This window comes from Ostrea edulis, chromosome 8 (assembly GCF_947568905.1).
Source record: "Ostrea edulis chromosome 8, xbOstEdul1.1, whole genome shotgun sequence".
NCBI lineage: Eukaryota > Metazoa > Mollusca > Bivalvia > Ostreida > Ostreidae > Ostrea > Ostrea edulis.
The window spans coordinates 57,149,943-57,172,658 of record NC_079171.1 but is presented as its reverse complement, the minus strand read 5'-3'; the positions used below and the strand labels follow the sequence as shown (position 1 = coordinate 57,172,658).

General features: G+C 36.2%; 1 protein-coding gene across 1 annotated transcript in view; it reads right to left on the bottom strand.

Moving 5' to 3' along the window:
• LOC125663395 (uncharacterized) overlaps nt 1-22,716 on the bottom strand; it is an 85,393-nt gene that overhangs the window by 42,408 nt on the left and 20,269 nt on the right. Inside the window, exons 4-6 of the mRNA XM_056146543.1 lie at nt 16,558-16,866; nt 14,002-14,286; nt 13,296-13,586 (exon numbers count right to left, since the gene is read on the bottom strand). Coding sequence (XP_056002518.1) covers nt 13,296-13,586; nt 14,002-14,286; nt 16,558-16,866 — 885 coding nt within the window. The remainder of the gene's footprint in view (nt 1-13,295; nt 13,587-14,001; nt 14,287-16,557; nt 16,867-22,716) is intronic.

Here is a 22,716-nt window from a genome sequence, read left to right as displayed (position 1 = left end):
AATATTGATATATATAGATATCCCCTACTTGTTATTCTTCTCATTGTTTTTCTGTAAAAAGGATAAGCAGAGACACGCTTTCTGGCGACCTGTAAATGGATAAGCAGTCACGCTTTCTGGCGACCTTTAAATGGATAAGCAGAATCACGCTTTCTGGCGACCTGTAAAGGGATAAGCAGTCACGCTTTCTGGCGACCTGTATATTGTCATCTCACAACTCTGGTTGATTTTATGGACAGTCACCCCCTTTGCTAATTGTGGTGCAGATAGTGACTTGATACATTAGCGTTGTTTGCTTTGAGTCGATACTAGGTGCTACATTGAGTTGTTTGCTTTGAGTCGATACTAGGTGCTACATTGAGTTGTTTGCTTTGAGTCGATACTAGGTGCTACATTGAGTTGTTTGCTTTGAGTCGATACTAGGGGCTACATTGAGTTGTTTGCTTTGAGTCGATACTAGGTGCTACATTGAGTTGTTTGCTTTGAGTCGATACTAGGGGCTACATTGAGTTGTTTGCTTTGAGTCGATACTAGGTGCTACATTGAGTTGTTTGCTTTGAGTCGATACTAGGTGCTACATTGAGTTGTTTGCTTTGAGTCGATACTAGGTGCTACATTGAGTTGTTTCTAAGTGGTGCATTTCTTGCAAATGTTATGAATACAACGACATTTTCTTTATTTATTGAGAGGAAAAACATGCAAAAGGTGTACAAAATGAAGTTTATAAAATGATCTAAAAAACAAAAGACCGAGAGGTCTTAACGGTCATCCGAGCACGACACAACAGCAGGAGATGAATAGTAATTGTAGCTAAATGCTGCTTCTGGGTGTAATTCAAAACGATTTCTGTATTTTGTGAGCATTATGGCTGGTGTTTTGGGTTAGAAAGGTACTTATGTTTTATTTATCTTCATGTTGTTCACAGAAATATGATCGTGGTGCACGTCAATGACACAATGTTTGTACCAGACATGAACTTCTGATTTTTATCTTGTCTTTCTCGTAATTTCGTGTTCACTGTAGTAATTAGGATATTTATCCCTGAATAGTTATGTTCATGTACCTCGCTCTGGAGCCTGAATTATTAATACTAGGGTTTGAACCTTTAACCCTGGGGTCTGAACACTTACCACTAGGTCCTGAACACTTAACACTGGGGCCTGAACACTTAACACTGGGGCCTGAACACTTAACACTGGAGCCTGGACACTTAACACTAACACATGGACACTTACCACTAGGGCCTGAACACTCAACATTAGCGCCTGAACACCCGACCTTGGACTTTGAAACCATAACCCAAGGTTCACGAATTTCAAAACTCTGGTTAAAACCTCAATGTTAAGTAAAATCATTCATTCACTCTGGTAAATTTTCAGGAGTGTATTTTAGGACATTCCGTGGTTAGCTCCACTCTAAGACATGTATCGTTGAAGACGTTCGAAATTGATAAGGACTGTCATGCACGTAACAGCTCTGCACCTGCTGAATGTTAAGATGATTTGATTGTTTTTCATGTATGACCTCTTCAGGGGCACCTTTAGGGCTGAATTAGGTGAATGGTTGGGTTTTTTTTTAATATAGACAGCAATAGTTATAGTAACCGCTCACGTGATTTGTGAGATAATGTGTAAGAGATTCAGTAAAACAATGAAGAGTAACCGGTACCGTGAGGTAGTTTTGATTCATTTCACCTTTAATGATTGGTATACTACTATTAGAGAAGGTAAAACGGCTCATGTTTTTTTTACGGCGAAGGGTAGGATACAAATCGCAATGAAGTCACAAAAATAATTATCAGGCGATCTGTAATACAAAACAAAGTTTTAAAAAATGTTTACATACTATTTATACATAATTATTAATTCTCTCTCTCTCTCTCTCTCTCTCTCTCTCTCTCTCTCTCCTACATACAAATATATCAAAACGACTAGCGATTGAACTTGACAGGCATTTGTTCATTACTTGAATATGAATTGCAAATAAGTCACAAGAATTAATCAGGTGACTTGTAAATTAAACAAATGTTCACATACGATTTATACATTATATTGATGCTCCCTCTACCTCTCTCTATCGTACATGTATACAAATATGCCAAAACGACTAGAGACGAGACTAGGTGCTAAACGATTCATTAAATGATGCAGATCGCAATTAAGCCACAAGAATTAATCAGACGACCTGTAATATAGAACAAAGCATAAGAAAATTTTCACATGTTATCTATACATACATATTAATTCTCATTAACCATCTCTCTCTCTCTCTCTCTCTCTCTCTCTCTCTCTCTCTCTCTCTCTCTCTCTCTTTCTATATATATATATATATATTTATATATATAATATTTTCGGTAAACAACATACAAGCAAAACTACTACAGATGAGACTTGGTCGTCACTGCATGAGACTTGGTAGCTATATATCGGCGCATGTTCAATAATCCTACACAGCATTCAACACATTTAACACAAAAACATTGATTGAATTTATTTTGTTTAACGTCTCTGTCGAGAATTTTCCCCTTATATGGAAACGTCACCATTGCTGGTTAGGGGCTACAAAATTTAGGCATGTGCTCGGCGCTTACGGCCTTTGAGCAGGGAGGTATCTATATCGTGTCACACCTACTGTGACACGGGAACTCGGTTTTTGCGGTCTTCTCCGACTATGTGTTTGATGTTATTTATACATCTGCAGTACAATGGCTGAAATATCGACAAAACGGCGCAAAGTCGCAATCAATCAATACATGTAACATATTTGCCCCAATATTATTTTAAGACAATAAACACTATAAAAAGATCATTATCGGATAAAAACATGAATTCAAATAGTCTCGAGAATGAAAAGTGCTTCGGATTCTAAAGTTTCTCTCACCTGATATCGATTGAACATTTTGTTTCCAAAAAGATTACATGTACACTTCTTTCTCTGAATAAAAAGTAGGGAATGCGGTGTTATGATCAACATTCATCATATCTAGTTTTAAAGGGATGGATGCTTTGTTGAAAGCTATACGAATTCAGGATTTTCAGACATTGAACTTTCAATCTCGCTACTTACAATCAAACGATAAACTTATGATAAAAAATTAAGAATTGAAATTTATGAGTAGTATGTACATGTGTGTAGACTTGCCAGACTATGTCATATGCATAGAATCTCCCATGATTTGTGGTTTGAAATGATTTCAACGAGTTTCGTGTTTTCTATCCCCGAGCCTTGGCGATGGCATGATATAGAATACATAGCGTGTTAAATAATAATCATATTCAACCACAAACCATGGGATATCCCTTTTCTTTCACACCCCTCGGTTATTCATTTACGCTACTGCATTATTGACAAGAGACCCATGGGCCACATCGCTCACCTGAGTCACCTTGGCCCATATCTGAAGACTTTCCATCTATATTTGCATGTAAAACCTTAGTCCCTATTATGGCCCCAACTACCCCTGGAGGCCACGATTTCTACAAACTTGAATCTACACTACGTCAGAGAGCTTTCATGTAAATGTCAACTTCTTTGGCCCAATGGTTCTTTAGAAGATTTTTAAATATTTTCCCTATATTTGTATGTAAAACTTTGAACCCTCCACTTGTGGCCCCATCCTACCCCCTGGGGGCCATGGTTTGAACAAACTTGAATCTGCACTATGTCAGAAAGTTTTCTTATAAATATCAGCTTTTCTGACTCAGTGGTTATTGAGAAGAAGATTTTAACTATTTATTTGTATGTAAAACGTTGATCCCCCTTGTGGCCCCATCCTACCCCCGGGACCATGATTTGAACAAACTTGAATCTGCACTATGTCAGAAAGTTTTCATGTAAAAATCAGCTTTTCTGGCTCGGTGGTTCTTGAGAAAAAGATTTCTAAAGATTTTTCCTACACATTTCTATGTAAAACTTTGATCTATTGTGGCCCCATCCAACCCCCGGGGCCCATGATTTGAACAAACTTGAATCTGCATTATGTCAGGAAGATTCCATGTAAATCTCAGCTTTCCTGGCTTAGTTGTTCTTGAGAAGAAGATTTTTAAAGTTTTTCCCTATATATTTGTATGTAAAACTTTGATCCCCCCTTGTGGCCCCATCCTACCCGCGAGGGCCATGATTTGAACAAACTTGAATCTTCACTATCTCAGAAAGTTTTCATGTAAATATCAGCTTTTCTGACTTAGTGGTTATTGAGAAGAAGATTTTAATTATATATTTGTATGTAAAACTTTGATCCCCCTTGTGGCCCCATCCTACTCCCGGGGGCCATGATTTGAACAAACTTGAATCTGCATTATGTCAGAAAGTTTTCATGTAAAAATCAGCTTTTCTGGCTCAGTGGTTCTTGAGAAGATTTCTAAAGATTTTTCCTATATATTTGTATGTAATACTTTGATCCCCTATTGTGGCCCCATCCAACCCCCGGGGGCAATGATTTGAACAAACTTGAATTTGCAATATGTCAGAAAGTTTTCATGTAAAAATCAGCTTTTCTTGCTCAGTGGTTCTTGAGAAGAAGATTTTTAAAGATTTTCCCTATATATTTGTATGTAAAACTTTGATCCCCCTTGTAGCCCCATCCTACCCCTGGGGGCCATGATTTGAACAAACTTGAATCTGCATTATGTCAGGAAACTTTCAGGTAAATTTAAGCTCTTCTGGCCCAGTGGTTCTTGAGAAGAAGATTTTTAAATGACCCCACCCTATTTTTGCATTTTTGTGATTATCTCCTCTTTGAAAGGGACATGGCCCTTCATTTAAACAAACTTGAAAGCCCTTTACTCAAGGATGCTTTTGGCCAAGTTTGGTTGAAATTGGCCCAGTGGTTCTTGAGAAGAAGTCGAAAATGTGAAAAGTTTACAGACAGACGGACAGACGGATAGACAGACAGACGGACAGACAGACGGACGACGGACAAAATGTGATCAGAAAAGCTCACTTGAACCTTCGATTCAGGTGAGCTAAAAAATGTGCTTTGTTCTCTGATAGTTTGTAAACAAACTACGTAAAATTGACATTTGTTTGACTACATAAAATTGACGTGTTCGTGACGTCACAAACGACGTAGGAAAGCATAGTGTAATGATCAAAATTGATATAACGGGTGATATCCACTGTATAAAGAAGTAAGCATGTGATAAACTGTGGTGTTATTTCCCCCAGCGACCCAGATATTCAATCTGTATTTTCGTCATCTTGTGCTTCTTTCATAGGTGGCGTTTTCTTTGAGAAATCCACGAACGTGTACTCTGTTCTATCTTCTTCTCCATGTACCATGGGTTTTCCTTTCGTGTTCGAACACTCTGGTTTGTTTGCGAACTCGACATCGATGTAAACCAAACCATCCTGGTTCTACAAGTACAACATCTCCATTCAATTAATCATTTTCCTCATTAAAACCGAAGCTTAATTAGCGATTTTAATTTACATATAGTGGATCACGTATCACTTTCGGTTATTAACTAGGCAAACTCGCACAATGAAAAGTTTGTGAAATTAATGAATTAGGCTTGATTTATCTCATGTAAATCACGTATAGCTAGTTACTATAAATATTTCGGAGAATTCCTATTTTTGATCATGTATAGCTTGATTTAATGGTGAGGCATAAATCTACAGATATCTATATGAAATATTCTTCACGAACACCTTATTTGCACTTCCGGATAACGGTCACGTGGGAAATGACAAAATAAAGTAACACATCAACAGGACAACCCCGCGAATAAAAACAAATTCAGTAAAGTATCGGAACAAGGTTCGGTAAGTTTACACGAAACTATAAAAGTATACAGAATGGTTTTGCTATGTCGCTATCTACAGTATATTTTTACTTTGTCGCTAATAGCATGGATAAGTGGATGCTGTCTGCCGAAATACCTCTACATACCATTACACGGTCAACAGGGGACGCTTACCCCTCCTAGACACCCGATACCACCTCTGGTACGTTCAGAAAGCCATGTTATAGCGCCGAAGGCGGGCTTGACCGGTCTACAAGGGATGCTTACTCCTCCTAGACACCTGATCCCACCTCTGGTACATCAAGGAGTCCTTGTTTGCCCTACTTTTTATTTTGTTTTACTTATAGGGGTTATGAGTTTGATTACTGATTCTTATCTTCACCTTTCATGTTTTACTTATAAGGGTTATGAGTTTGATTACTGATCCTTATCTTCATCTTTCATGTTTTACTTAATATAGGAGTTACGAGTTTGATTACTGATCCTTATCTTCACCTTTCATGTTTTACTTATAGGAACTATGAGTTTGATTACTGATCCTTATCTTCACCGTTCATATACTTAATCTTAGATAAAAACCGAGAACATCACAAGCATTTTCTGATTTTTTAACAGATATACTCAGACTTTACACCCAGAAATTAAAACATCCTTCCTCATTGGTTTTAGGAAATTCATTTCGTTCCAGATGAGAAGATACGGTTTGATTGTTTGGGTATCGGGAAGTTGGGTTAACAATCATGAGGTACAACCTATCATTAGGTCAAATGCTGTCTGCCTGGTTTTATACCGATTGTTAGGCTGTTCTTGGCACACTGATTTCGACTACGGATAACTCCGTTTACCTGATCTTGGTAATTTATATATAACTTTTTAAATATTTAATGGTTAACAAGATTTTTTACAATAGTTATTGAAGAGGACTCCAACAAAATGTATGTTTCTGTCATGCATACATTTTATTAAATCATTGACTTTGCAAAATCTTATGACGTCACAGGAGGATGGAAATACCTTAATCTGATTTATAGATTACAATACAGCACTCCAATTCCTTCTTAACCTTAAGACCATAAACTGAGAATAGACTCAAGTCTAAAATTTGAATCTAGCTAACTTTTAAAATACTTTTCATTAACGCATACATGTAAAATTTTCAGTATGTATTTGGATTTTATGTTTTTTTTTTTTATAAAACAGCATTTTTTCATCTGTATTAGATAAATCTTAAGATATAAGCAATCAAAATGTTTACTAAAGTCTATTCTCAGTTTATGATCTTGAGGCCTGGCATAAATCTCGAAAAATTCATATTTCATAAATGTATTTAATGTGCTAAAATAATACAGAAAGATCTAATTATTCCGCCCATGTAAGCCAGCGTCCACTGTCTCAGTAATATGAATATTCATAAATTACATTACGCTGTAGCCCCTTCGCCCGTTCACAGTTCCCCATTTTCTTCGGGGCATGCATATTCATAAAATACAGTAGGTTCTTCAATATCCTGTCATTGAACACTTACCGTTATGTTTGAGACATGTATACACAATATAGATAAAGTACTGAAAGCTTTAGTCCTCCCCTTGTTAACCGTTTACCATTGTATTCGGATTATTTACATGCATATTGATAAAGCACATGGAGATATCCGACCCCGCCCCCTACTGCTATAAACTGCTTACTTCTGTCCTGGACTCCATGTTTCCGCAATTCGCGACTGCTGTCTCCACGTCATTCTGCGGCGTTTTCTTTCCGCTTTTCCTTTTCCTAGACTTGTTTCCCGTCTTAGAGGTCATTGTTGACACTTTTGTATCGGTATTCACAGCATCTTCTCCATCTACAAACGTAAAGTAGGAAATCATCATGGAAATGTAATGTGTTCCTTGTAAACATTTTAAACAGACACACAATGGAGAAGTTATATATGTCTTTACAAATCACTCCTGTCGCTTAACAAGCGCATGACAGTTATGAAATACAGTTTTGCTTGCATATATTCAGGAGAAGTTGCTGATGAAATGAACCTGGTATACATATCCATATTTGCAGTGTAAGGTGTACTTAACCGATTGCAGATGCATTGTAGTGAAGATGTATTTTTGTCATGCTCAACATTTATTTGTTTGCATTAATTCGAATTCGTTGGTGTGAAATGTACTTTGATGCGGAAGTACGCTATGTCAACAGCTCAAATTGATTATGCGTGTAGAAAATAATCACACAGTCAATCTCATTGGTTTGCCTTTAGTGTGAATGAAAATGTGAACATAACAAACACTGTTTAATTTCAATTCTATACAGAATTCCTATTTAAGCTAACTATTATCTCTGACGTACCAGAGTGGGAGCATGTACCTAGGAGGAGCAAGCATCCGCCTTTGACCGGTCACACCCGCGGTAAAAAGCCCTGTGCCTTGATTAAGTAAACGGAGTTATCCGTAGTCAAAATCAGTATGTAAGGAACAGGCTAATAATTGGCATGAACCAAGCCAGGCAACATTCCAGTAAGTGATACCTTTTATGTACAAAGTAGATCATTACAACGACGATGTATTTCCGGAATGCTGACTTTAAACGATACTGTTGAAACCCCTTTGGCATCAACTTATTTCTCAATAGCTAATTCATCAGGCAAAGCTCTTGCAAATCGAATCAGTTGATAAGCATAAATTACAAAAGCAGGTGATAATGAAATATACATAGTTGTCGGAAGTTGACGATAGAGAAGCTAATATTATGTTGTTTGTTATAAAGTTTTAAATTGAGGCAGATTACTGACAAACAATTTGATGCTACAAGAGTTTTAACTTTCTCGTTTAAAATCAGCAATATGACCGGTCGACAGGGGATGCTTACTTTATCCCACCTCTGGTGTGTCCAGGGGTCCGTGTCTGCCCAACTATGTATTTTGTATTCCTTGAGGGATTTGTGAGATTGATCACTGTTTGTTATCTTCACCTTTCATTTCGGAAATGCTATGGTTGTTATAACGATCAAGTTTGCCTATACAACTTATTATTGGGTCAAATGCTGTCTTAAGTGTTTCATACCGATTGCCATTCTTGGCACACTGATTTCGGCTACGGATTACTGCGTGTTTCATGATTACATAGTTTCAAAATAAACTGCAAAATTAACATAAAGAAAGACATGGTTAGATGGATAGAGAAATAGATTGATAGTTAGATAGATTCATGTTGATAGAGAAATAGATTGATAGATAGATAGATTCATGTTGATAGAGAAATATATTGATAGATAGATAGATTCATGTTGATAGAGAACCGTTTGTATTGTTGGTGGCATCATCTATCTCTTCTTCAGTCCGTGTCCTGTTCCTCATCTGAAGACTTCTGTCAACAACGGCGTACTGTACAACATCAGGCTGTAAACTCTCCTCAACCTTCACTGATATAAGTGCAGACTCCATTATATAGTACAAGTTCATAATAAACGTTCGAATGTGATGGTTAGTTTGAAATACCGTATAATGTTGTTTTTTTTCTTGACTTTCGTTAATGTTATTTGTTTTCATAATGTCGAGACAAACATTCCAGAAATTTACATATCAAAAACGGGTACATGAACAAGTATAACAGTTAATATGGATATAAGTCATTATGGTGATTATTGCAGCGTATGGTGTGACTAATTGTAATTTCTTATGATGTTTTGTAACATGAGATAGATTTTGTTATACTGGTCTTACCTTTCACTTGATTATGAGCTGCTGACTAAAGTATTAATTTTGCCGTTTGAACACTTACCACTGTCCGACAGTCTTCCCCTCTGTCTTCCCTGGTTATTTGAGCTTTTCTTCAGAATGCAAACCAACACCACGACAACCACGATGACCACAACAAGAGAGGCAGAAGCACCAATCACAATTACGATCCACGTGTCGCTGGAGCTAGATGACAGGGGTGGCGGGGCTAAATATAAAAACCAATCACAATAACCGTGTCACTGGAGCTAAATGACAAGGTAGGCAGGGCTAAATAAAAAAACCAATCACAATAACCGTGTCACTGCAGTTAGATGACAGGGTAGGCGGGGCTAAATATAAAATTTTATTCTAAGAATTCGCAAGGAATCGTGAAAGTTGATAATCAGATAACATTTTATATACCATTGCTGTCTACAACGACACTTACATGTGTATTTCGAAATGAAAGTGACCGATCTAGCTTAGTTTAAGGGAGTAAAATCAACATGGTTTATATTATAGGTATATTAAATGAGAGGTTGTTCTAAGTTCTAGGAACTTCTGTCCAATCTTTTGTCTTCAATATCTTGACAATAGAATATGTTTAATTTATAGATCTGTGCCAATATGAGTTTTGTGCAAACCTTTGAAGCCAATGTACTTGATTTTATATTGCTTAACGTCCCCCTTAAGAATTTGTCTTTCAATATGGATACGTGCAAGGTGAAGATAACGAACAGTGATCAATTTCGTAACTCCTATACGCAATACAAAATAGATAGTTGGGCAAACACGGACCCCTTGACACACCAGAGATGGGGTCAGGAGCCAAGGAGGAGTAAGCATCCCCTGTTGACCGGTTAAACCTGCCGTGAGCCCCACATCCCGACCAGGCAAACGGAGTCAACGGCAGACAAAACCAGTGTGCCAACAACGGCTTAACAATCGGTATGAAACACGTCAGACAGCATTTGACCCAATGCAAGGTTGTATTGACAAACTAAATCGTTATAACGACCATACGTCCAATGTACTAGAAATACCCATTTATTTCCTATCATTAATTACAGTTCTTGAACACTGACTTAGCTTTAGAACACCGTGCCTTAATTACAGTTTTCATACCATGAACGATTAAGCTGTATTCATGGCAAAAGGTAAAAGAAATCAATATATACATAACAAAAATCATAAGGTGAAAATTACGAACAGTTAGAGGGGGATCCGGAGACTAAACTAAACAAGACCGTGATAAAGAATTAATGGGAAATGTACCTGGCACTGTGAAATTTACTTCTTCAGGAGGAAAGGAACAGTTAATTATATTGCAACTCTCCATACGGTACCAATATTCGCGACCTGGTTTTAAAAGACCTGGGTCATAATATCCCATATTTCCTTCCCCAGGATCTGTGATATTGGCAACCTCTACCCATACAGGTCCATCCTTCCGTGATAAAATAAAGAATTGTTCTGGTCCACCATTGAAGTCTGATATCCAGGTCAGGTTGATGTACCCACTTTTGTAGGAATAGCCAATGAAGTTCAACGGTGGTTTAGGTATACAGATAGGTTGTGAAAGCATTGAATATGATTGGTAGGAAACAATCCAGAGTCATGAACGCATTGGTATTGACTGGTACAAAGTCATATGAAGTAGATCACGCTTCACATTTGAAGCATGCAGAAGTCTTAGTCATCCTTATATAATTTCAAATACAGTAAAGCACGGCTATAGTGAAAATGTATATGTTGATTGTAATGAGTTCAAGCGTACAGCGAGCATTGATTTTCCCTTTACATTTAAAGCAAATGAACGTTTTGGATGCATTAAATTCTGTTTTTAACAAATCGAAATTGTCCGTCCGTAGCACTTCCCTATAATTGAGTTTTACTGTATGGAGGCTGTGGTCCCTATGTTACAATCCAACGAAAACATAATTCACAAGTATTGCGTATGTAATAATAGTCAACAAGAAGAAAAGCAACCGTCATTCGTCTTAAATGTGCTGTTCAAGTAAAAAGTACTGTGAGACTAATATTTCAATGTCCATACCGAATGGAGAATGACAGGTAACTTACGTATGAAAATATACAATGATATTTCATGCGATTATCATGCTAAATCAAGAAGTTTATAAGAAAACCTTCAGCTTTTATTGTAATGGTGAAGATGATTTCTCCGTTGTAAGTCATGGTGTAGTTTCCAAAATATATCTGGTCGATGACAGGAATGGTGCTGGTGATCCACTGCTTATAAATGACATCTCTTTCTGTGATTTGATTTTGTATATTAGCTGTCATTGGTCCTGACCAGGAAATCAAATTTGATGTAGGTTTGGGATTAGAGATGATTGGTGCCTTAACAATGACTGTCACACCACTTCCACTTCCAGAGCCATAGTTAGTTTTAAACCCGCCTGCAGTGTCTATCCTTGTCTTACCTAAATGAAAGGCAAAAATGTCAAATGATGTCGACTATTGGATACAAACAACAACCTAGACGGGGAAGCTGGAATTTAAAAGAAGGAATACGTTGTGTGGAAGTCTATTCTATCTCTAATCCCCTTACGTCGTTTAAGGTTTTGATGCAATCAAACAAATACAATTGTGACTTTACTGTAACAATATCGAATTTAATTAGAATGTAACATGGATTTATAAAGGCCAATCATGTGTCAAGAATCATACAAGCAGACAGACAACGAAAACTCGTAAGGCAATTGTTAACTCTCGCTAATCGCTAGGACAATGGCCTGCCTTCTTTTCCAAAGAAAATACGTGTAGAAAGTTCAATTCAAAGATAACTTACAAGGAACATTTAACGTAACATGCAAGTGACAAAAAATCTAAAGGCAGTTTTTAATTCTCGCTAGTCACTAGGACAATGACCGAGCTTCTTTTCCAAAGAAAATATAAATAGTTTTCAATTATCGCTAGTCACAAGGTCAATGACCGATCTTCTCCCCCCACCCCCCAGACATATGAGTAGAAAGTTGAATAACAAATAATAGATATGTGAATACAAAATATCTTACAAAGAACATTTAACGTAACATCCGTATGGTTGTCAGCAAACCCTGGTGAGCTCGCTGTACATGTATAGGTATCCGTATCATCACACTGGACTCTCCGCTTAAATCCTTCTATTGATTTAGCAGCTCTGGTTTTTAGATTTTGTTCCTGAGCATTTCTGCTGATGTTGAGGGTAGGGTTAGGGTTTCCGTCCACTGAACATGAAATATTTACTAAATCCCCCTCACGGACGTCCACGTTTTCTTCTGTTGTCCCATTTATCATCATCGTTGGCTTTGACAAATCTAGATTTAAAATTGAACCAAGAAACAAAATTGCCATTAAAATGCTAGTTCCATCATTTCCAAAGTTCTTACCCAGGGCAATTCTTGTCAGAAAAATATCACATTTCTACTTTAAAAAGGAATTTCATTGATTCATTATATATATATATATATATATATATATATATATATATATATATATATATATATATATATAAATCTGTTTCATTGCTATCGTAAATCTATGGTTCGTTTTAATTGCAAAACATTCTTATTCAACCGAATTGTTTATATCTCTATTTCATAAACTGATAACAGTCTTTAGTTAAATGTTGTATTATTATCCTTCGAAGTAACACAGTTAATTTTGTTGGTCAAAGGTTGGTCACGTGAAAGGATACAATTTGTGATGTCTGCCACATGTGTTGGGATACAACGCAGTTGTCTCCCTTTAGAAGATAACTTCTAAGGGCACAAGTGAGAAAACGCTATTAAAATAATTGAAAATATACGGATGGTTTGATATAATGAACATCTTACATATTATGTAAAGTTTTATGTCTTCATGCGATCTCTTGCCGGAAGCTGACTTTGCCACACAACGGAACGAGGATTTGTCTTGGTCCTTAAACACTCGTTGCCGTAACAATGATGATCCGTTTGATTCTGCTTCTTTGGACGTTCCATTGGAAAGTTTGTACCTCCACTTAATGATACAGGGCGGGTTACAGTCAGCGGAACAGTTATACGGTCTTATGTACGCCCCATCTTCCACAGACACTGTCTTATTTACCGGAAGCTGAGGGGTAATCGTGACACTGCTGGGACCGTCTGTAATGACAATGATAACAACGTCTTAAGTGTACAGACATAACTGATACGAAGTCTCACATTAGCATGCAAGGTGAAGATAACGAACAGTGATCAATCATACATTAGCACATATAGGGTTTGGATAAATAATAAACAATAAAAAAAGCTGACCCCTCCCAAAAACTAGACAAAAAACCAAATATTTCCAATCAGAACATGCAGAGCCAATATCTATATTCATTAGTTTGTGAATTTTAAAAAAAAATATTTTGAAATTCTTCTCAGCACAATGAAAGCTGAAGATAGCGAACCATGATCAATCTCACAAATCCTATAACCAATACAAAATAGATAGTTGGGCAAACACGGACCCCTGAACACACCAGAGGTATGTTCAGGTACCTAGGAGGAGTAAAGAGTTTATAATACTTACACAAAACATTGATCTGAATTTCCTCACTTTTTACGGACATAATAGTTTCTTTCGACTGACATGAATACTTGTTAAATCTTAAGTCTCTAGAAATCCTGGGTAATCTGAGCGTCATTCTGGTCTCTGAATCGATGACGGTGTTGTTCCTGTACCAGATATAGTTTAAGGATACGGTTTTCCTGTAATACGACGGACGTGAGGTGGAATTACTGGAGCACGTCAATATGACGTCACTGTTTTCGATTAAGTTAAGGGTTACTGCTATCTCAGGTTTTGTTGGTTTTCCTGCAAATGAAATAGAATAACTCGTCCACATATAATGAAAAGTAAATATATAGTTTTATTTTGCTGCATCAAAACGTGGCGATGTTTCGTTTTGGGTGTTTGGTGTTTATTAATTTTAAACTGAGTGAAGGTCATATCATACGTTAGTTTTCACTTGAGATTTTAATCATTCTTGTACCATAGTTTTGCGTGCTTTCTTTTGTTGAAAGTGTGGGTTATCTGTACAAAACCAACAATATCATATGGGGTAACTACTACAGAACCGTGTTGTTGTATACCATGAACAAAACATGTATACATTACACAAAACACCTTTAAAGGGGCATGGACACGATTTGATGTGAACATTTACAACTTCTACTTTTCCATTTTTATTGTTTAGAATGCTTAAGTAAGGTATTTTTAATGATCCACAAAAAATTGAATGCCAGCTGTCTAGGTATATGGGAAATTGAGAGCTCACAATTCTTTTTTGTGTAAACAATGCTCGTGCCCTGATTTTGTTTACATAATATAATTATACTTATAAAAGTTCGTTTAAAGCAGATTTTTCAATTTGCAAGTTAATTCTGAACACAATTAAATAGTTTCTAGTTTTAGAACATGTAATTTTGTTTCAAATATTTTATTTTCTATCAAGCAATCTATTTGTAAACAAAACATGGTACGAGCCTTATTTAAATAGCAAATAGTTGTGATTCATGTATCTCACTTGTAACTCAAAAACTAATATTCAAATTTTAGTTGACCATTAGAAAAACTTTTCATAAGTATTGAAACAATAAAAATGGAAAAAATAAAATTTTAAGCTCAATCGTGTCCATGCATCTTTAAAGGGGCATGCTAACGAATTGATCTGGAAACTTTAAATTTTTAGTATTTAGTCTAAGGTATTTGCAATATTCAACCAGAATCTGAATGTCACTTGTTCTGTTACCTGTGTGTTATAAAGCTCATATGTTTTGTCATATAACCAATGTTCGTGTATTATGTTTGCTTACATGGAAATATATAACCCAATATCGTTAGTAAAATTCGTTGCCTATCATATCATAATTTATGTGTTCGTTATCACTATAACTAAACTATTCTGGCTGCTTGTTGATATCCAATTGTTGAAAATACGAAATGTTCTTACACCCAAACTTTAGGCAGCAACCAATATTTACATAATAAAATAAGCATTTGCAAATTAACACCTGGTATTCAGAGTTTCCTTTCAGTTGGAATAGAAATGCATTGTGAAGATGGATTTGAGAATTAAAATCAATATTATTTCGGATCGATATATCCCTTTTATGACAGTTTCGATAATGAGACGATTGATTGATTGATTGTATATTGTTTAACGTCCCTCTCGAGAATTGTTCACTCATATGGAAACGTCACACTTGCCGGTGATGGTCTGCGAAATTTAGGCCTTTGCTCGGCATTTACGGCTAAAGAGGGTTCTTCATCGTGCCACACCTACTGTGGCACGGGACATCCGTTTTTATGGTCATTTTCGAGGACCCATGATATTCACACCTGATGGTAAGCAGAACTCTGGCCTTCCACATCCGGGGTGAACGCTCTACCGAGGCGGTATTCAATTACTAGTGCAATATATATTTGATCTGTGTCATAATATCAATTAAACAAAATAATTCATTGGATTTTGTGATTCTTGGTTTTCCTACTATGGTCGTTATAACGATCTAATTTAGAAATACATGCTATTGGGTCATATGCTGTCTGACGTGTTTCATACTAATTGCTCAGCCGTTCTTTACATATCTATTTGGAATGCGGATTACAGTAATACGAGAAAATTTGTAAATCCAACAAACATTAGAAATTAAGAGTAGTGCAACCACGAACCCCTGGAAATATCAAAGGTGGGATCAGGTGCCTAGAAAGAGTAAGCATCTCTTGTTAATCGGCTACACCAATCGTGAACTATATATCCTAATCAGTTGAGTGGAGTAATCTGTATTCAATATCAATGTGCAACGAATGGGTTCATAATTGATATAAAACAGGCTAGAGAGCAATCGACTATGTAACAATCAACTAGCCTCTTGACGGAAGGATAGACATTCACAATTTTAGAAACACTCTCTTTGTTGTTTTCACTTTGGTATACGAGTATAGTTTCAACAACAACAAAAAACATCGTATTACGTGGGGGAAACTCCTTGATTAACTATTACGTCACACATACAAGAACAGTTATCAATGCCATGTATGTCATCTTTAACTGAAATATAAATACCAGCTTGACGGTCTTACCTTTCACCACAAGAACTACGCCCTGCCCACTTCTGTCAGCAATCCCTGTAGTCCGAAACCCGTAATATCCAGCATCCATTAACGTTATGTTTTTCACCTCAAATGTTATGTTGGTGGATGTGTTGGGTCTGGTGTGGTAAGCGTATTTTGAATAATTCATAGAGGATTCATTGTTGCTTGTCACTCGTATTATTCTATTGCTCGTGCCATCATAGAAATGATATATATCGTATTCTCCGCTGTTTGGGATGAAATCAGCTGCAAACGTTAGATTCGTTGTGTCTCCTTCTTGTGAATCAATTCTTGAGACTAAAATCAGAAAAACACAAAACGCTTCATACTTGGACATCACAAACTCTAATAAGCCTTGGGAGATTAAATGTTGAGAAATACTTGACTTTCCCCTCTTGATTAAGGGAGCTTTCATTTTCGAATGGAGAATATGAATGAACCGTATCAACTAAGATTATCAGTTCTAAACAATAACACTGAAAATGAATCAAGAAAATCATATTTATTTACATATTCAAAAACCTGGTAGATGAAAACAAATCGTGACAATTGGATACATCAGATACCTTCTTTTTTTCATTCACGTATTACATCGATGCATGAATATACTTGGAATTCGAACGAAAGGGCACCACAGTCTTCCACATTTACTTCATAGTTAGATGTTTTACTGAACATAGACGTCAACTACAAACTAACAACTAAACTTTGAGAAATTGGGTGACATAAATTTCTCATTTTTTTTCAATCTTTATCTCGCTGTTTTATCTTTCTCATCTTGCAAAAACATCATATCTGCAGGATGATTTTTAAAGAAAGACAGGCTATTGACAAATAGGTTGATGTTACCGAGATGTCCACAGTGTCGTATAAGGACAGTATTTCGCAAATTCTATGGTCGTAATAAAGATCTGCTTTAGCAATACAACCTGCCATTGGGTCAAACATGTTAACGTTAATTGTTGGACCGTTCTTTACACGTTGATTTTAACTACGGAGTCCTTCATTCACTTGTTCAAACTATAGGGCTGTCGGCAGGTGTCACCGGTCAACAACATATGCTTACTCCATTTAAACACCAGATCACGCCTCTGTTGTGTCCATGAGTCTTTGTATTCCTTAATGTTGTACTCTTTGTAGGATTTACGAGCTTTATCACCGTTCGGTATCTTCGCTTTTTCAGTTCATATTTCAAAATAAACCAAGAAAAGGGAATAAAATGGTCACATCCATCAGTAGATTTTTCTGTAAAATTGACTATTCTACCATCGTTCAACTGAGTATGTAAATTGATGGATCCGAAACTAATTGCACGTGGTATTTAATCAACTTCGGATGCAAGGTGAAGATAACGAGCAGTGATCAATCTCATAACTCCTACAAGAAATACAAAATAGATAGTTGGGCAAACACGAAACCCTGGACACACCAGAGATGGGATCAGGTGCCTAAGAGGAGTAAGCATCCCCTGTTGACCGGTCACACCCGCTGTGAGCCCCATATCCTGATCAGGTAAACGGAGTTATCCGCAGTCAAAATCAGTGTGCCAAGAACGGCTTAACAATCGGTATGAATCACGTCAGACAGCATTTGACCCAATGCGAGGTTGTATTGACGAACTAGATCGTTATAACGACCATAGAATTTGCGAAATCCTGACTTCAATCGAGACTGTTGAAATCCCTGTACCATCAACTTGTTTGTCAGTAGCTTACCTCGATTTAAAAACTGACTATACCCAGAACAAGCTGACTATGTACTTTGTGCTTACTCACCCCCCCCCTTTCCAACTTTTACATTTTGTATCACTCAAGTCAAAAGCCTACCTGAAAGGGGAGGCAAATCTTATTTATATGTGTAACTTTCTCAGGGGCCTAATATACCATTTTTAATTATTATGATTAAAAGAGTATACAATCTGTTTCGTTTCGTTTCGGTAGGTTTCGTTTCGTTTCGATTTCGTACCTTACAGGTGCCCGCGATATTTCACACTATTAAAAAACTCCTACACCCAGACAGAATATCACCGATCATAACATACAGTACAGGTCAAAAACACGGTGCCCTGCGGACTGAAAGTGTGGGCCTAGAAAAGAAGTCGGTGTCTTTGAAATTGTGGTTTCTGTGTAATCTATAACAGTTGCTTGGACCTTTCAAATTCAAATATAAATATACATTTGCCCACGTGTCCACAATCGGGAAATCAAACGATCGGCAAAGTCAAGTAATTTGTTACAGCGTCAAGCTGAAGTGAACCGAGAATATCGTGAATCGCCATCCATTCAATGTTAGAGTGGATGCATTCATTGTCCACTTGAATGATAAAACTTCTGAACTCGACAGTAAACCCAATTTAATCATTTCAGTATGGAAACAAAAAACAGTCACGGAGTTCAAGCTTTTCCAAACTTTCAGTTGTAAATTAATTCAAATAATAATATTATTATGATAAGATTTCACGTCTTTCTAATACACATTTATATTACACATTTCTCCATGGGCCGCGACCAATCAAGAGTCAGCTTATTGACAGATAGAGCACGTGTACCTCGTTTGTAACAATAGAAATTAAAAAATAGGTACATATAATGAATAAAATGTCAATTTAATTTTCCTTTGCTAAAAACATAAGATTAAATGTTTTTATTGCCTTTAAATTAAATAATGTTAAAATACCTTTCCATGATATTTGATTGATTAATATTTAATTAGACTTTTACGTCAATCATTGTGTAGAATTAATCACACTAGCATTATATATGCCCTTCTCTGTCGATTCACGTAATCTTCGTTATTTATAGATACACAAAATTGAACCAATTTTTTTTCTTAAAATTGCTAAATATTGCTCAATTAAAAATAATAAAAAAATAAAAACTGAATTTTTGATATTTTGTTCATCATGTTGAATGGTATGGAAAAAACTTCATACCTGTATGTATCAGGTGCTAAAATAATAGTTTTGATATAAAGCTATTACTTTATCACATTTTGAAATACAAAATTAAATAATTCCACGCATTAAATGGATGAAAATATATGTCGCAGCCAACTATCCCGAGAAGAAGTCTTTCATGAAAATACCATCAACAATTAGCTTCACGAAAAAAAGGTAAGAAAATAGTTTTAATCATAAACATGGACGAAGACCATCTAAAGGCGTTGAACCTGGCCAAAGATACCATATTTTCACTATAACTGGCCAAGCTGGTTGTGGAAAGACTTACATATGCACAAATATGATTAAAACATCCAGAGCATTCCACGCTTTCATAGGAATCCGAAAGAACCATGAACGTAAAATTGGCAATGTCCCGCATAACATTCGTTTTTGAAAAGGTTTGACACGATATACACAAAATATTTCATTAAGCCCCTTCCATGTGTTCAGATCCAAATTCTATCATAAAAATGAAATAGTATACTATTTTTTCTTTGAGTAATTGACAAAAACAATCAAAACTTTAAGTTATAAAACAATTAGATATCTTGTCATCACGTACGACTTCTGCATGCATCGCACACATGCATGTTTCTTGTGTACAGTGCGCATAATAATTATACTCCTTACTCCTCCTAGGCACCTGATCCCACCTCTGGTGTGTCCAGGGGTCCGTGTTTGCCCAACTATCTATTTTGTATTGCTTATAGGATTCCTGAGATTGATCACTGTTCGTTATCTTCACTTTACATACTTATTAAAAGCAACTGCCCTCTTCCAACCCCCATATCCTTTTAGATCATAATCAAACATTGTTCTGTTTTGATCTAACCTTGAAATACATTTTGTCAACACCATTATGCTCCAAATGATAATGAAGTCAGTGTCTACAATGATAAGATTGATTTTTTTACGTCCCGTCGAGAATTGTTTACTCATATTAAAACGTCACCAGCTTTAGGTGATGTCAACAAATTTAAACCTATGCTAGCCGCTCAGAGCCGTAGCAGTGAGGATATTTATCGTGCCAACGCCTGCTGCGACACGGGATTTATGTTTTTAAGGTCATATCCGAAAGACCCGTGATTCTCACTTCTAAATGCAGAGCGTATGGCGAAGGAGCAGTCACTACCTATTTTAATTCACGTCTCAGAATTGACGCGGACGTTGCAAGAGCGAGACTCGAACTCATGATCGCCTGGTTAAGAGACGAACGCTCAATGGTAAGATATTTGGATATCTTTTCAATAATTTTTCCAGACATTTGAAATTTAATTTTTTTAATATCCAAATCTAAATGACCATTTTTGTTTTCCTTGGTATATTCTGAAACTCAGGACACCAAAGAGAATCCCCCCTATTCTACATGCTATAGGCCCAACCTACCCGGCCGTTTTTACACAAGAAATTAGCGTCTTTTTTTACTATAATCGGTATTCTGTTAGCTTTTCATCCAGCTAATGGTAATCAGAAACCTCGTATCTTTTTTTTTTTCGTTCTAAAAATAGTGGACCGCGACAGAAATGTGTCAACATCACACCCTCCGTTCTTTGTAGGTGATGAGGTTAAAACGATGCAGTTGAACAGCGTGAAGAAATTATTGCGCACCAAAATCCATGAATCATCAGTAGATTTAGAATGGCCGTTCTTTTCCGTTGATAGTTGCTCTTTCAATAAGATTTATCAGCGAAATGCAGATTTGTTCACAAATTATTATCCGGATGTAAATTTAATTGCTGTGATGAAATTTAGAAATTCATTTCAAAATTAGGTTTATCTCCCTTATGCATAACTACCAATTTGACTCCAGTCTTTGGCACTCTGATTTTTCTTTTTAGTTCTTACAAGTTTATTGTTATTTCTGATTGCGCATCTGGTACATAAAAATCGGTACCATATACCATATACATCTTACATTCATCTCTTATGATCGATGATATGACATTTAGAAAACGATTTCTATGCGAGATTTGTGTATTCCATTTAAATAAAAATACTCAAGTTTAATTTTCTATTCAAGAATATGCATATTCCATTCAAAATACAAGGAGGGGAATGGGACCTGAATGCCTGTACACAAGCACTGTGCGTTTAAACTGATCAATATGTAAGGCTCATGGCGGGTGTGATCGGTCGACAGGGATGCTTACTCCTCCTAGACGCCTGATCCAACCTCTGATATGTACAGGATTCCGTGTTTGCCCAACTCTTAATTTTTTATTCCTTTTAGGAGATTGAAATTGATCACTGTGTGTCATCTTCAGATTTCCATATGTGCAAAATTAAGACCACGTGGCTTTTTTCGTAGCTTGAATAAATTGTAGCTATTTTACTGTCATTTATTGATGCTTACGAAGTTATGTACTTCGAGATTATAAACAATTTTAAAGATAAAGGATAAGTAATTGCCTAAGTTCTTGCACTTTAAGCTATGAAAAATTGTTTAGTTGTGTAACTCATGTCAATCTGTAAGAAGAGTTGTAGAAATTTTTTTTAAAAAAAATAGCTTAAACTCAAGAATTATTAAGTTATGTGTGGATTTTTTCAAACATGTTCTTGTGCTAGAGTATTATTGCAGTGACATATTTTAACAATAATGATCAATTTTAAGAGTACCGTATGTGATATGTTGGAATAGTAAAATACAATCCAGACAATGTGTAGACTTACCAGTGTCTATATAGGAGTTATGAGATTGATCACTGTTTTCACTTTTCATACGTGTGTAGACATGAATAATTGCGCGTTGATTCTTATACAGACACAACATACGTTTATACGTAAGTTTTTGAATTTTGAGTATACTTCTGTATTTTTTCTTTTGAGTAATTCTCAATCGCCGTAGTATCTGGTGCAAATCTACATAAAATCAACTCCCATCAGTACTTTAAGTACTTTGATTAGGATTCGCTTCCCGGATTATAAAGCGCAAACGGACCCAATCAAGTTTATACTTGTACAATATGCCCCAGAATTAAAGTCATTCCTTATGTAATTGCATCATTTCTACGACTTGCTTTAACACTAAATCGTAGATTTCGGGAATAAGAGAACGTCTTACAACACGTTTCCGTAAATGCTAACTCGTTATAACGAGATGCTAACTCATTATAACGAGATAACTAACTCGTTAAAACGAAGTAATGAACCCATTATAACGATATAATTAACTCGTTGTAATGAGATACTAACTCTTTTTAATGAGA